This window comes from Leucoraja erinacea, chromosome 2 (genome assembly GCF_028641065.1).
Source record: "Leucoraja erinacea ecotype New England chromosome 2, Leri_hhj_1, whole genome shotgun sequence".
Taxonomy (NCBI): domain Eukaryota; kingdom Metazoa; phylum Chordata; class Chondrichthyes; order Rajiformes; family Rajidae; genus Leucoraja; species Leucoraja erinaceus.
In genome coordinates, this window is record NC_073378.1 from 15008695 (window position 1) to 15025336 (window position 16642).

Sequence of the window (16642 nt, forward strand, 5' to 3'; positions counted from 1 at the left end):
AGGAACAAAGACGTTTTAAAAAATGCTTTTAGCACAATGAGTTGCGAAAAGGCTGAGCTGGAGATGTGTCCACCGGATGGATCTGCAGACTGTTGCCTACTTACCAGCCCCAGCTCGTTCACTGTACCTCAGGACCTTGTTGCTACAAACAGTGCACACGGTCACTGCAGATCCACTAATGGTGAGTGCAAACATACAAGCAGCGGGGGACTAGCACAGACGATGAGCTGGACCGAAGGGGTAAATATAATTGTGGGCTCAAGTAGGAGATTGGTAAGAGACACAATAAGTAAAATAAAAACATTTAACTAACAGGGTACCAGTGCAAGTTGGATAACACTTTCCAGTTTTTCATGTTGTAACTGAGTTTGTTGCTGGGCTGGAAACTGCTGTCTGATTTATTTCATAGTTACAATCAGCAATGCTAACCTACCCATTGTTCTTGACGCCCAAACTGTGCCAACATCACTCAATGAAAGGAACCTGATAAGCCCATGTGGATTGGCTTGCATACAATTCCACCTCCTTGCTATGTAAGTGACACTAAAAGTGCTGTGAGCTAGACTAGCAAGTCTTTCACTCTCGAAGTCCAGGAACAGGCAATAAACATAATCTTGATGGTATCACCTGAATCCTGGCAATGTTAAAAATTAATGATTTATGAATTGTTAAGAATTTCAAGCTTACATTGTTTCACATAACTTTAATGAGAAACTGTGGAATAGATTTTTTTACGAAAAGGCAACCTTTGATTATATGATACAATATATTTGGAATCTGTTTTTAAGATGTTGAACATTCTAATGATCATTTTTTTAAATGAAATCTCTTTATTCAGCAACATCTGGTCATAATTGATTAATTTATGATATGGTGCACAGGTTAAGCTTTTAAATATGAGATTTGCTTTTTGTTTCTATTTTTTCCATTTAATGATCAGATTGCCTGTGTATAATCACACAGGAACTGAAAAATAAGATACACTGGTCAATTGCTGAATTTTTGGATGTTTTACGTTATGTTGTATTATGGAACTTTTTATTTTTAAAACAATTTTTAAAACAATGAGAACTGTATATTTTAAGCCATGTAAAATGTTCCATATTTTAGTTTCTCTGCTATCACCATGTTTCTTTAATTATTAAATAAATCTCATATAGAATGTCTTTGTTAAATCATGCACATTCTGCATTTTTATCCAGAAGCTTTACAAGATCACATATCTTGTCAATATATCTTTAAGCAGGATTGCTCTCTGAACTAACTTTTAATCCTGATGTATAAAATGATTGAAAAAGAGTTGTGGGATTTTTCAAAGAAAAAGAAGCTAAGTGGGATTATGAGCTCTGGGGAAGGGATATCATGATGAAGTTAATGACGATTCCAAATTTAGCATATCAAAATGGATAGGAAGACTTTTACTGCTTTGCACTTCCCAACAAAAGCTTAGAAAATTAAACATTGTAAAGAAAATTCTTGACTGTGATCTTAATTTGATTTGGTTTTATAAATCTCTATCTATCTATCTATCTATCTATCTATCTATCTATCTATCTATCTATCTATCTATCTATCTATCTATCTATCTATCTATCATCTTGTATGTGTGTTGTATGTCTGTAGTACCTTCATCAAAACACTATACGCTAGCGCTTAAATGTTTACAATGTTTACATATTGTGACTCACATTTTTGTTCTCCACGCCATAATCAGGTTAAGATTTGATGCTATATTTCACGTTATTGATGATTAAAGCTTTAAAAAAGTCGAATTTAACATGATTTTTACTGTTAAAATCCTTCCTGCCAGATTCCAACACACTTCAATACAAGTTGCACGACAGGAACACTGAATTTTCACCTCAATGGGATATCACAGCAAGTGCTTCAACAGGAGGGGAGGGGCAGATTGGTATTGCAATTGGAACTGTTGCGGCAGGCAGGAGAAGTGCAATTGGAATTTTTTTTTAAGTCCACTGCTGAGGGAGGCAGGCGAGTGCTGGAACCCTACGTTGGTCTAGTATATACCTATAAAAGTATCATCTTGTATGTGTGATGTATGTCTGTATTCTTTATATCTTCCTCAAAACGCTCTGCACTTAGCGCTTACATTTGACATGTTCTTACTCATATTTTCCCGTCCATGCCGTAATCAGGTTCACTTAAGATTTCATCCGATATTTCACGTTATTGATGATCACATTTTTTTTTAAAGCCAACTTTAACAATATTTTTACTGTTAAAATATTTCCTGCCAGCTTCCAACAAACTTCGATACAAAGTTGCAACACACGAACACTCTGGGCTGCCACCAACATTTCACCTGAATGGGATATCACAGCCCTCCACCTGGCATTTGCAACAATGTTGCCATCATTGCTCCTGGCAGGACAGGAGGGGGAGGGAGGGTCAATTGGAAATTGCTGGGGGAGGCAGGGGAGTGCTGGAATCTTACGTTTGGCGACGGGTTGAGTTGGGGGACCAGCCCCCCGTGAGACAGGGACCCAACGGGTTCCAGTTGGTTGAGTAGCACATAAAACTACCAATTAAGCAAAAGTAAAATACCTTGACAGCTGGAAATTTCAAATGTCAACAACAAATGATATGGGGTGGACAGTTAGTCAGGCAGTATCTGTGGAAGAAGCAACAAAAAATATTGTGTAGAGGATATTTTCACTTGGGGGAGAGTCTAGGACCAAATGCCATAGCCTCAGAATAAAAGATGGACCAAGCTGTCGGACACCCCGGTGCAAAATCGTGTGGATACTGGAGTACCTGACTTTGATGAAGTTCCGCCAGATGAACTCCCCACTGATCTGCCTGTGGTCCTTCGACTCGTTGAATTTGGACGTCCGAGGGTTCAATCGGTAGACGAGACTTGGCATTGGCATGCTCGGCAGACTGTCGGTAAATGATGTGGTAATCATATCCCATCATGATCAGGGCCCAACGTTGTAGACGCTGCAACGTCATGACAGGAAAACTTTTCTCCGGACTGAAAATAATCAGCAGCGGCTTGTGGCCAGTGATGAACAGGAAATGTCACCCACTCCAATATTGGTGGAACTTCCGGACACCAAACACGATCGCCAGTGCTTCTTTCTCCACTTGGCTGTAGTTTTTCTCGGCGGTCATCAGCATTTTGGATGCAAACGCGATTGGTTCTTCCTTGCTGTTCGCCGATACAGCTCCAAGACCATACAGCGATGCATCGGCGGCCAGCGAGATCGGCTTCGATGGGTCACAGTGGACCAAACGCGACTTCTGGGCGAGCATCTCCTTCAAGCTGGTGAATGCATGGTCACACTCTTTGGACCATTCGACGTCCTGTTTTCACAGGTTGTTCAATGGTGCGCACAAAGTCGAAAGTGCCGGGATGAACTTGCCATAGTAGTTAACCTTGCCCATGAAGCTTTCAAGTTGCTTCACGTTTTCAGTCGACGGGAATTTCACAATGGCGTCCACTCTTTCTTCCGATGGATTCAGACCACTTGCCGGGATCACGTGTCCTAGATATGTGACCTGTTGCCGGAAAAATGTGCACTTGTCCATGCGCAACTTCATGCCGTAGTTGTTGAGTGCAGTGATGACCTGTTTTTAAGTTCTGCAGGTGTTCTTCCTCTGTCCGTCCGGTGACAATTATGTCATCCAGGTAGGCGGCTATGTACGGAATCCCGGCAACCAGATTGTTGACCAGTTTCTGGTAGATGGCCAGCGCCGGTGCCGGTCCAAATGACAATCAGTTGTATCCGAACAGTCCCTTGTGCGTGTTGATCACGAACAGGTTTTTTGTCTCGTCGTCCAGTTCCATTTGAAGATACGTGTCAGACATGTCCAATTTCGACAAGTGCTGTCCTCCTTGCAGCTTGACGAACAGCTCGTCCACTCTTGGTATGGGGTTGTTGATCAATGTGCAATTGAGGGTTTACAGTCACTTTGTAGTCGCCACAGATGCACTCCTTGCCGCAAGGCTTCTGAACGACAACTATGGATGTGGCCCAGTCTGAATGGTCCACATGGGTGATAATTCTCATTTCTTCAAGACGTCAGAGTTCCTTGTCGACCACGTCCATCCGACTGAACGGAACTGGTCTTGGTTTGAAGAACTTAGGGACGGCATCGTCTTTGAGTATGAGCCGTGCCTTCATCTTTGTGCAATAATAATAATAATAATAATAATAACTTTATTTATAGAGCACTTTAAAAACAACCACTGTTGCAACAAAGTGCTGTACATGACTAATCATGAACAAAAAAAAAATTATTACAAAACAATAAAAACATTAAAAGAGAGAGTAAAAACAATAAAAAAAACATTAAAAAACACTAAAACAGGAGCAAAGTCTCATGCAGGGTCAAAAGCCAAGGAATAGAAATGGGTTTTAAGATTGGTTTTGAAGATGGACAGTGAGGGGGCCTGTCTGATGTGCAACGGCAGAGTGTTCCATAATGTCGGAGCAGCAACAGAGAAGGCTCTATCCCCTCTGAGCTTCCGCTTAGACCTCGGTACCTCCAGGAGCAGCTGATCAGCTGACCTGAGGCACCGGGCAGGAGCGTAGGGATGAAGCAGCTCAGAGAGGTAAGGCGGGGCGAGGCCATTTAAAGATTTAAAAACGAATAAAAGAGTCTTAAAGTGAACTCAAAAGTACACCGGCAGCCAGTGGAGGGAGGCCAGAATTGGCGATATGTGCTCCCTCTTTCGAGTTCCAGTTAAGAGGCGAGCAGCAGCATTCTGAACCAACTGGAGACGAGCCAGGGAAGATCGAGTAACTCCAAAATAGAGTGTGTTACAGTAATCCAGCCTAGACGTGATGAAGGCATGGATTACTGTTTCAAAATGCTGCTGTTCAAGAATGGGCTTCACCTTTGCCAGCTGCCAATGTCCGAGTCCAGGTCCGAAAACGGCCGGAAGCTGGCCAAGAACCTTCTGCAGGTTGTTCTTGCACTTGCTGACCATGTTGCAATCCGTGGTAGATGACAATGCCATAGTTGATCCATCGTAGATCAAGGCGTTCATGTCAAGCTTGAAAGCATGGATCCAGTCGATGGCGCACAGGGATGTACCTTCTTTACCAACGACGATCAGCGGCAACATTTGTGGCATACCATTACAGGAAACGGCGACAGTGCATTTGCCTTTCGTGGGAATTGGTTGTCGTCCGTATCCGAAAAGGCGGATGTTGGCCGGTTTCAGTTTCGGCAATCTGATCCTCTCCCAGATGTCCTGACCCACTAGCGACACAGCTGCACCAGTGTCCACCTGGAACTGTAGATCGATGTTCGAGACCCGCAGCAAAATCCTCGTCTTGTCGGTGATTGTAGACACACCGAGCACTTCAATAGGAATGGTCTCCGCGATTTGATCGACCGTGTTTTGCGCTTTCTTGCCCATTCTCAGCTTTCCCACGGATTGACACACTGCCTGGAGATGACCTTTTCGGTAACAGGCATAACAAACGTACTTGATGTACGGGCACTCACGATGAGCAGTTGAGCCGCACTGGTTTCGATGTTCTTCCAACAGGGGGACGGCTCTTCTGAAACTTTCTCACCTCTTCCGGATTTGCTCTGGGTCGATCAAGTGGTTTCTGGCATTTTAAGGGAGAAATGTAACTAGAATGAAGTATGCAGATTAACACAAACCTTGTAACAATTTAACCCAGGATCATGAAAATGTGCACAAATAGATGTAAATTCTATTTGCATATCCAAACAAATAGTTAAAAACTAACTATCTAAATAAGTATCCCTTTTGAATTTAATGCAGATGTTGTTGTTAGATTGATAGAGTCAGAGGACATAAAGTGTTTTTTCATTTAGCAGTGTGTTAACCAACCACTATATTTTGGACTCATTTCTACTTTATATTGGAGTGTAATTATTGTCCACCTTAAAATTCAGAATTGTTTTTGCCAACCACCTTACACTCAAAATGTATATTTATTTGCAGAGTGTATGCTGAATTATGCATGAAATGCAATGCCAAGACTAGAATACAATATAATGTGTAATAGACTTTAAATAAACCAGATACATAAAATGTACAATACATTTATAGTGGAACAATGAAAAGTTTATAAAAATATTGTTCTTTGATGAGAATATGTGCAGTTTATAACAGATTGTCGATTGGAGAGCAATTTTAATAGACTAAGCAACTGAATATAAAACAGATAGTGAATAAAAGTGTTCCCGACACTATATGTGTAGTATTTATTATATTTCGTTGTCTTGCTAATCTGGATAAGGTTGAGCATATATGTAGGTGATAACTGGCAAGGAACAGCTAGTCCAAACTCATCCCACACAATGTCTGGAGAATTGCTATTTGATGCCCCATTGTTCTTGCATGCCATTCAGAGACCACATATCCAAAACATCTAAAACAGTTCAGGGCAAATCTGGAATAAGCGCGGAAAGATGCCCCTTCATTTTAATTATCATTTTCTTCCATGTCTTCAAACGATTTTTTTGTCTGGCTCTACATTCATGATGCACTGTGACCACTTCCCCAAACCCTGCCACTTTCCAATGATTTTAGTGTAGCAGGGATGACAGTGGAACAAAAATGGCAAGTGTTTCTAGGAATAATACAGAAGGTGTAAGATCAGTTCATTCCTAGGAGGAAGAAAGATTCCAAGGGGAGAAAGCGACGACCATGGCTGACAAGGGACGTCAGGGACAGTATAAAAATTAAAGCGAAGAAGTACAACGTAGCAAAGATGAGCGGGAAGGAAGAGGATTGGGTAATGTTTAAAGAGCAACAGAAGATAACCAAAAAGACAATACGGGAAGAAAAGATGAGATACGAAGGTAAGCTAGCCAAGAATATAAAGCAGGATAGTAAAAGCTTCTTTAGGTATGTGAAGATGTAAAAAATAGTTAAGACCAAAGTTGGACCCTTGAAGACCGAAAAAGGTGAATTTATTATGGGGAACAAGGAAATGGCAGATGTGTTGAACAGGTACTTTGGATCTGTCTTCACTAAGGAGGACACAAACAATCTTCCTGATATAGTAGTGGCCAGAGGATCTGGGGTGACGGAGGAACTGTAGGAAATCCACATTAGGCAGGAAATGGTGTTGGATAGACTGTTGGGGCTGAAGGCTGATAAATAGAGAAGTGGTTGGCAGACAGGAAACAAAGAGTAGGGATTAACAGGTCCCTTTCAAAATGGCAGGCAGTGACTAGTGGGGTACCACAAGGCTCGGTGCTTGGACCACAGCTATTTACAATATACATCAATGATTTGTGAGGTTATCCACTTTGGCGGCAAAAACAAAGGGGCAGATTATTATCTCAATGCGGTTAGGTTAGGTTAGGTTAGGTAAGGGGGAGATGCAGCGAGACCTGTGCGTCCTTGTACATCGGTCACTGAAAGTTGGCTTACAGGTACAGCAGGCAGTGAAGAAAGCTAATGGAATGGTGACCTTCATAACAAGAGGATTTCAGTATAGGAGTAAAGAGGTTCTTCTGCAGTTGTATAGGGCTCTGGTGAGACCACATCTGGAATATTGTGTACAGTTAACACCTCTGAACTAGACCAAGCGTGGACCCGCTGGGTCCCCATCTCCCATTGCAATATTCCCCCAGTAACACTCACCTATACACACTGCTGGGTTAAAATGACGATCCCAGTCCGGCAATCCTCACCCAACTGCGCAAGCGCGGCTGACGGGTTCCCGTTGTGGATCCAGAGATCGCCATTGTGACGCGAGTCAAAATGGCAATCTCAAAATGGCGGCGGGCCCGGCAAACCCACAACTCAGGGGTCCCGTGAGACATCAAAATTATTTCAAGATTTCCGCAAGGGTAAAAAAGTTGAGAAATGCTGGCGTAGAGTATGTAAAAACACCTTTTGTCCCCTGTTTATTCAGCTGAAGTAGAACTCTGTTTTCTCTGCTGTTTTTTCTCCCAATTATCAGTTACTATTTTCGAATGGTTTTCATTCAAAAGTGACCTTTAATATAGGGTTTGATTTTATCAGCCACTTATGGTAAACTGACAGTAATGTCATGTGAGGATTGTGTTCTTACACTGAATACCTTTTTATTGTGGGGTGCACAATGTACTGACACTGGAATTAGCAGTAATATATATTTTTTTCTTTTTCTCTCTTTTTATAATAAAGTGGAACATTTCTGCAATAAATTAGAAATTTCAATATAATTTACTTTTCAAAAATGTCTACAATTTTAACATCTGCCGTTAATCTTCATATAGTGTTTGCTGACATGGACATTTTGAGTCCTTACTTGATCTTTTCCAAACTGCCTTCATGCTATAGCACACACTGAGCTAAGTACATGCTCATATTGTTGCTGAATGAGAAACTACAGCTGGTTGCTCACCACATATCAGCAGTAATGAAACATTTACTGTTTAACCCATTGGCAGATTGGGGACATCCAAATAACCTCTTGAATATAATGGAAGTTATCTTGTAATGTACTAACATTTAAGTGTGTCTTTGTTTCAGAAGATTACCCCAACCAAATGTAGTACAGCTCCCATTTCCTGCTCTCTAAGTAGGGTTTACAAATTCAAGCTTATTCATACTTTGGATTTATACCATTGGGGCTTGCATTGAAACATTCCAGACTTATTTTGCCAGTATCTTTATCAATTGTCAGATGTAATTGCTTCAGTCCCATCTGTCTGAACCAGGTTCAGATCATGATTCCACAGGTGAAATATGTAATAAAATGTTTAAGTCTGCTTGATATAGGATACTGGTCTCTTTTGAGTAAATTACCTTGGTTCATAAATTCCAGTTTTTATCTCTGCCTTCTTATATTGGTACCATTAAAATGCCTTTGTGACAAAAATATTGCAACAAATTCTGAGCTGAAATATGTCTGGAATAATTTTCACAAAACGTGTGAAAATATTTGCTAAATTCCAGTGATTGGAAAGACCTTGGATAATAGAGTGAGTGGTGTGCACTCTGCTCATGTTGATATTTCATCACTTGAAGATGTTATTCTGTAAAGGAGGTATAAATCTTCTTCAAATTTACATTCTTTACTTGATCAGATGCAGATGCATCTGATATTTACCGTGTATTCTGTATTTTGCCATGAATTAAATAGAATTGTTATATTGCTGATGGAACTATTCTCTACATTTAGCAGGTTTTTTTTCAGGAACTAAATATAATCTTTACTCTTATTATTCATGACTGGTCAATTTCCTTGTTTTGTCTATTATGTGTAATTTTGGAACATTCCAGCAACAATTTAAATAGAACAGATTTTCTTGTCTCTATTGGTTTTTATAGAATCCTACTAATACACTTGTGTGATGAAGTAAGAAATGATCCAAACTAGTGAGGCTTTCTAGCCCATAAGTAATTTGTGCATTGCTGAAACCAAACCAATTGTTCATCTCCTTTGTCTCTAGTTTGAGATCTCGAAGCATAGCCAATAACTTATGCCAGGAGAACTGGATTTAGTGTTTTTTGGATGTTTCACTAAATAAACATTGGACATGTTATTTAATTTCTTGTCTGAATTATACATCTATATAGTTTGCTACAACCCAGTGCAAAATATAAAAAATTCATTATTTAAAACAACATTTTCAATACAATAAAAACATAAATATACATTTTCAACATAAAAACATAAACATAATCAAACATAAAAACATAACAGTTTACGAATCTAATAGTAACTAGCTGTTGCATTAGTTCAGACTGCAACATTCCAAGGTTATTCTTTTACAAATTTGCCTACTTCATGTTTTGTTTAGTTTGGAAGAGGTAATCTGCTAATTTGTATCAAGAATATCAGGTACAGAGAAGAACATTTATTTTTCACAAATCCAGTATTACCTTCAACTGTGTTGGATTAATCTGCTACCTTAAGTCACACTGCACAGTGACGAATCGGTAGAGTTGCTGCCTTACAGAGCCAGAGACCCATGCTCAATCCTGACCACGGGTGCTATCTGTACGGAGTTTGCACGTTCGCCCCGTGACCGCGTGAGTTTGGACCACACTCCAAAGACATACAGGTTTGTAGGTTAATTAACTTCGGAAAAGATTGTAAATTGTCCCTAGCGTGTAGGATAGTGCTTGCGTATGGGGATCACTGGCGGCACGAACTAGCTAGGCCAAAGGGCCTGCCTCCGTGCTGTATCTCGAACCTAAACTAAACTGATCGCTACTAACCTTGTCCTCGGCTAACTCCCATTATATTTCTATGCATTTTCTGCACCATTTATTTGTTGGTCGTAATTGATGAGATTCTGGTTTCTAAACAACCAGAATGTTGCTCTGGTAATTGCATGTAACGCTTCTACCGACAGTACTTTGAAACTGTAGGCCAATTTCAAATGAACCTCCCAAATGATTTGTACAATAATCCACCATGCCGCATTGTTTCCAGTAACTTCCTTCTATTGCTGGCCAATTTCATAAACTGAAGCGATTACCTCCCAGAATAAATTGTCAGTTTACAATGTCTATGCACACCATACGGTAAAATACGCACAGTGATAATTTTCCATAAAAACTTACAAAAATTCTTAAGGGGTTGGACTATTGCTGAATTGTTCCCGATGTTGGGGAAGTAGGAAATCACAGTTAAGGCATAAATCCTTTAAAACCGAGATGAGAAGAACTTTTTTCACACAGAGAGAATGAACTCTCTGCCGCAGAGGGTATCATGTTCATTGGCTATATTTAAGAGGGAGTTAGATGTGGCTACGGGGATATTGCACAGGCATACGGGATACTGAGTTGGATGATAGCCATGATCATATATGGCGGTGCAGGCTCGATACTCTTGGTCCTGCACCTAAGCTATGTTTCTCACTCTTGCTTGCAGCAGCATCACAGGCACATGGACTTAGACAACACACAAAAATATATATAAATTCAAAAAGACATTGAAAAGAAAAAACAGGACATTAGTGCAAAAAGTAATTGGAAAAAATTGGTATCCATAATGTTCTGTTGTGTTCCTGGATGTTGGCATTGCATTGCTATGCCATGATGCAACCAGTGGACAAGATACTCTCTTCAGTGCATCTATACAGGCTTATTAGTGTATTCAGTGACACGCAGAATCTCTTAGAGTCATGGAGTGATACAGTGTGGAAACAGGCCCTTCGGTCTAACTCGCCCACACCGGCAAACAATGTCCCAGCCACCCTAGTCCCACTTGCCTGTGCTTGGTCCATAATCCTCCATACCGATCCTATCCATGTACCAGTCCAACTGTTTCTTAAACAATGGGGTAGTCTCAGCCTCAACTTGTTCCATACACCAAACACTCTCTGTGTGAAAAAGTTACCCCTCGGATTTCTATTAAATCTTTTCCCCTTCACCTTGAACCTATGTCCTCTGGTCCTCGATTCCCCAACTCTTTGCAAAAGACTCTGTGCATCTACCCTCTATTCCTCTCATAATCTTTAAACTCATGAGAATGTACAGGTGCTGGCATGCCTTCTTCGTGATTACATAAATGCTAGGCCACAGGCAACCCACCCAAGATGTTAACACTCAGGATTATGAAGCTGTTAACTCTTCACCTCTGACACACCAATGGAAATTGGCATGTGGCGTCCTGACTTGCCAATTGTGGTCAACAAATAGTTTTTTGCTTTTATTGACGTTGAGCAGCATCACTCAACGAGGTGTTTTGTCTCTCTCCTGTACGATCATAACCACCCAAGATTTAGCCAACCGCAGTGGTGCCAGCACCAAATTTATAGAAACATAGACAATAGGTGCAGGAGTAGGCCATTCGGCCCTTCGAGCCTGCACCGCCATTCAATATGATCATGGCTGATCATCCAACTCGGTATCCTGTACTTGCCTTCTCTCCATACCCCCTGATCCCTTAAGCCACAAGGGTCACATCTAACTCCCTCTGAAATATAGCCAATGAACTGGCCTCAACTACGTTCTGTGGCAGAGAATGGCATTGGACTGCTTATCTGCCAACCTTTGAGTTCTTTATTTCAGTTATCCATTTATAATAAATCATATCCCCCTGCATACAAGAAGTGAAAGACAAGAGATGGTTCATGTGACTTTTCATTCCTTAGATCAGAAGTTGTTTTGGCAGACTCTCTTCAAAACATTTCATCGAAAATAACATCATGTATGAAGAAATAAGAATTTGAAGGGGGAATTAGGAACTATATTATTTCTAATTCAAAGAAAATTCAATTATTTTTCTTGCTGGTGAATAGTGAGATCCAAATGTTTACTGATTTTTTATCTTTGTTTCATAATTTGATACTTTAATTTAGTGTAGAATATAACATTATCTGCAGAGCAACGGGGGTAAACTTTTTCTGGCCTATATTTCCTCCCCAGGCCAAGCCAATTGATATAAAATGCATATCAGCAAAGGGAATACAGTTGAAGTTTATTAGATTGTACAGATTGTATCAATGTACTCAGAGCACATGTGTTAGATCAAATCTGCTTATGATACGGTATACATTTTCCTAACCTGATTTATTTAATGTTAAAACTTAGCATTTATGTTCATATACATGTTGAGGTGAAATTAATATTACTAGCAATTTCCCTGTATGATCCAACAATCCATCTTTGTATGTACTTGTCAGCATTTTTCAAGCTCTACATGGGTTTAGGAAGAGAGCATTCACCACAGTCTTCATATGAAAATTTTGATAGGCTCTCGTGTAATAAGCGGCATCATTAGCTTTAATAATACTGAATATTTTTTGTATAATCACTGTCTTGGTCATCAGAAATTCTAACAAGTCTCAATTTTTACAGCTGGTCTCCGAAGAAGTTTTCGGTTGAGCAGAAAAGACAGAAAAACGAATAAATCTATGTATGAAAGTAAAAGGAGTGAACAGTATGACACAGCAGACGTTCCAACATATGAAGAAGTTGTTTCTTATCAGCATCATCCAAATGAAAAATATCGGCTGATAATTCTTGTTGGTGAGTGCCATTTTTAATTCCCAGTATTTTTATTGCACATTTTATTACTTTCATTTTTTGATATTGTAAAATAAGCAATTTATTGTGAAAAACTGATCACTCTGGGTTTTTTTATTACGTTATGTGTCATCTTTTCAAACGTCCAATGAATGTCAGAGAATTAAGCCTCACGGTGTTGTTTAAAATAATATTATTAATATTATTTTAATTATGTATGTGCATTCTGGGGTTACTGTTTCTCTTCCTGTCAATGCAGCCTCGCTTGAATTAAATGATTTAGAACATAGATAAATATAGCAGAGGAATGGCCTTTTGACCCACTATGTCTGCCAAACATGATGCTAAAATAAACTAATCTCATGTGCCAGTAATGATATGGGAAGGAACTGCAGATGCTGGTTTACACTGAAGATGGTACACAAAATGCTGGAGTAACTCAGTGGGTCAGACAGCATCTCTGGAGAAAAGGTATAGGTGACGTTTCGGGATAAAGGTCTCAAAGTCTATTCCTTTTCTCCGGAGATGCTGCCTGACCCGCTGCGTTACTCTAGCATTTTGTGTCTAAATATCAGTGATGATACTCTGAAATAGTCCATGATGCAAATTGCCAGGTTAATATCATAACCAATTATGTTAACAAATGCTTATATATTTAATTCACAGTGGCTGTCCAGCCCAATGTTTTTAGTTTGGTTTGCTGTTCATTCTGTTGCATGGCGGGCGATAGCTGCAATCATGTCCATTATGAATCAAAGGCTGTAAAATATCAAATATTTTAAATTTATTACATTATTTTGTCAATGTACTTTTATTTCTGTCGAGAATTTAGTGAGATTAATCAAGCATTCCCTTTGAAATTTGTTCCTTATAGTCCTTAATTATTGTTTTCAGAGTTCTCTGTTTTCTTATGATATTTTTGAATGAAAATTGCATTATTCCTATCAGTGTTAAACAAACAGCCTCCAAATCCCTGTCTTTAATCAGATGTACATAATCTTATTTCCTAGTCTGTCAGTTAACATCAGAGAGTTAAATTCTGAACACTTTCAGCCATCTAACACTTGTCCATGCTCTTCAGAAGAAATCTATACATAAAATTAAAAAAACCTGGATAGTGCATCCCATAATCAACAAAAGTCAAGGCAATGTTGTTATTCAGAACTAAAACATGGATGTTTCCTATCACGCCACAATTCAACCATCTACATAAAGAAATTACCCCTCAGATTCTTTTTCAGCGCGGAAACAGGTCCTCAGCCCACCGAGTCCACGCCGACCAACGATCCCCCGCACTTTAACACTACCCTACACAATAGGGACAATTTCACATTTATACCAAGCTGATTAACCTACAAACCTGTTTGTCTTTGAGTGTGGGAGGAAACCGAAGATCTCAGCGAAAACCCACACACTCCGTACAGACAGCACTTGTATTCGGAATTCAAAACCGAGTCTCTGCCGCTGTATGGCAGAAACTCTGTCGCTGTGCCACCCGACATATTTCACCTTATCTGTGCCTCATCATTTTAAACCTCAGTAAAATCATCCCTGACCAGGCTTCAGGAAAATAAGTACCAGCCTATCCATCCTCTCCTTATTACTCTAACCTTTGAGTCCAGGAAACATTCTGATGAATCTTTTCTGCATCCTTTCCAGCTTCCTATAGTAGGGTGACCAGAAATTCGCACAGTAATCCAAATTCGATCTCATCAACATCTTGTACTATTTGTACCTTATTTTCTCTACCGTGCCAGCTTTGTAAAATTTAGAACTGCAGCATTGCTCCAAAATAAGGTCATTCACTCCATTAGGTTCACCGCCTCATTAATGTTTCAAGTTGATATTGCCAAAAGAATTCCTCCATGACCGTCTCCTTTATAATGCAAGTCCCATTGTACTAGCATCTGCGGAATAGTCATTTGAGACTCTCTCCTTTCTTCAAATATCACCGAATAATTCTGGTGACATCAGGGATACAGGACATTACACACACTGGAATTTAAGATCAGTCTGAGTAATATGTTGATCAGGAAGTGCTGGAGCCAGAAATGCCATGCTAGCCAAATGTACAGCAGCATTGACACTTCTGGCTCTGGGCACCACAGAATTGGCCCTGAAGCTGGGCTTGGCTACTGTTTTACTGGATTCACTGTGAAGCTGCTCTGAACTTTCCATAAAGACCTCCAACGGTATTTTTTGTTGGGGAATCAAGCAAGCTTTACACAGCCTACGAATAAAGAGATCCTCTGTCGAGCAGCATCTTTGAGTTTTTCATATTACACGTAGCTTGGAGATAGGAACTTAACTTCAGCGGCGCTTCAGGGGAGGGGAGCTTCGACCGCCGGCCCTGCAGACTGCGGTGCTTCCGGCTGCGGCACGGCAGGTACTTTAAAACTTTGACCGCCGGCCTGCGACCTACACCAGCCTGAAGCCGTGGTCTCTGGTTGGGAAGAGCCGATCCTGGACTCACCTTGACTTTGACTTTGTCCCTTACTATCTGGACGCCTGCAGCAACGGCTGTGGAGGGTGGAGGTCCCGACCACGGGGGAAAATGGAGGAGGTCTGGCCAAGTTCTGTGCCTTCCACCACAGTGATGAATGCTGTGGTGGATGTTTGTGTAAAGTTTTTATTGGGGGTGTGTGTTCTTTATTACTGTACCGCTGCTGGCAACCCAAATTCCACCGACCTTGGTTGTGTGGCAATTAAATTATATCAATTATATCAACTGGGAGAGTTTAAAAAGAACATGCCCTTTTCTCCTATTTTTTCTTTCATACTTTAAGATTAAATGTTTTCTGCAGAAGACATGCTTAAAATGATTTTCAAGTTTTTGATCATTTCATTTTAAGACCCAACAAGGTGTATGTGTTCAGCAAAAATATCTTTTAGATAAAACTAACTGAAATAAATGGTAACAGCACCTGGGCAAAAATGCAGACTGTCTTCAACTTTGCCTTGAAGACCTAAAACGCAAATATTTGTAAAACAATGCAAAACTCGTGGAAACTTTTTTCTCCATTGGTAATTTCTTAAGAATTTCCTCCCAACATCTGCAATGCATCAGAGAAGACTATTCTGAAGTAACGTTGCATTAAATGACAGCAGAGTCCATGAAAGCCTTCTCCCTTTCTCTTGGATGCAGCATCATCATGATTCTCTGTCCAAGTGTACGTGTTTCAGAGAGAAGGGGATAATGTAAGGGACAGCGTTGGTATTTGTAACTGCATTAGATGGTTGCTTTCATGTTGTGCACTGATACTGTTTCGTTTAGAGATACAGCGTGGAAACAGGCCCTTCGGCCCACCGGGTCCGTGCTGACCAGTGATCCCCGCACATTAACACTCCTACACCCACTAGGGAGAATTTTTACATTTACCAAGCCAATTAACCTACAAACCCTGTACGTCTTTGGAGTGTGGGAGGAAACCGAAGATCTCTGAGAAAACCCACGCAGGTCACGGGAAGAACGTACAAACTCCGTACAGACAGCACCCGTTGTCTGGATCGAACTCGGGTCTCCGACGCTGCATTCGCTGTAAGGCAGCAACTCTACCGCTGTGCCACCGTGACCGCCCTGCATGACAAAAAGATTTATGTTATTAAGCTAAATGATCCTCTGGAAGTAATATCTTAATGTTTTAACTTTAAACCCGTGATTGTTTATGTGATACTGTTTATGTGAGTCAGGGGATATGGGGAGAAGGCAGG

At 40.4% G+C, this 16642-nt stretch overlaps 1 protein-coding gene across 5 annotated transcripts in view; it reads left to right on the plus strand.

The window, feature by feature from the left end:
• Positions 1 to 16642, plus strand: part of mpp7a (MAGUK p55 scaffold protein 7a) — a 408735-nt gene that overhangs the window by 333671 nt on the left and 58422 nt on the right. For all 5 annotated transcript variants that reach the window (XM_055651874.1, XM_055651881.1, XM_055651863.1 and 2 more), the window contains one exon: positions 12764 to 12934. In XM_055651874.1, the coding sequence (XP_055507849.1) occupies positions 12764 to 12934 (171 nt within the window). The remainder of the gene's footprint in view (positions 1 to 12763; positions 12935 to 16642) is intronic.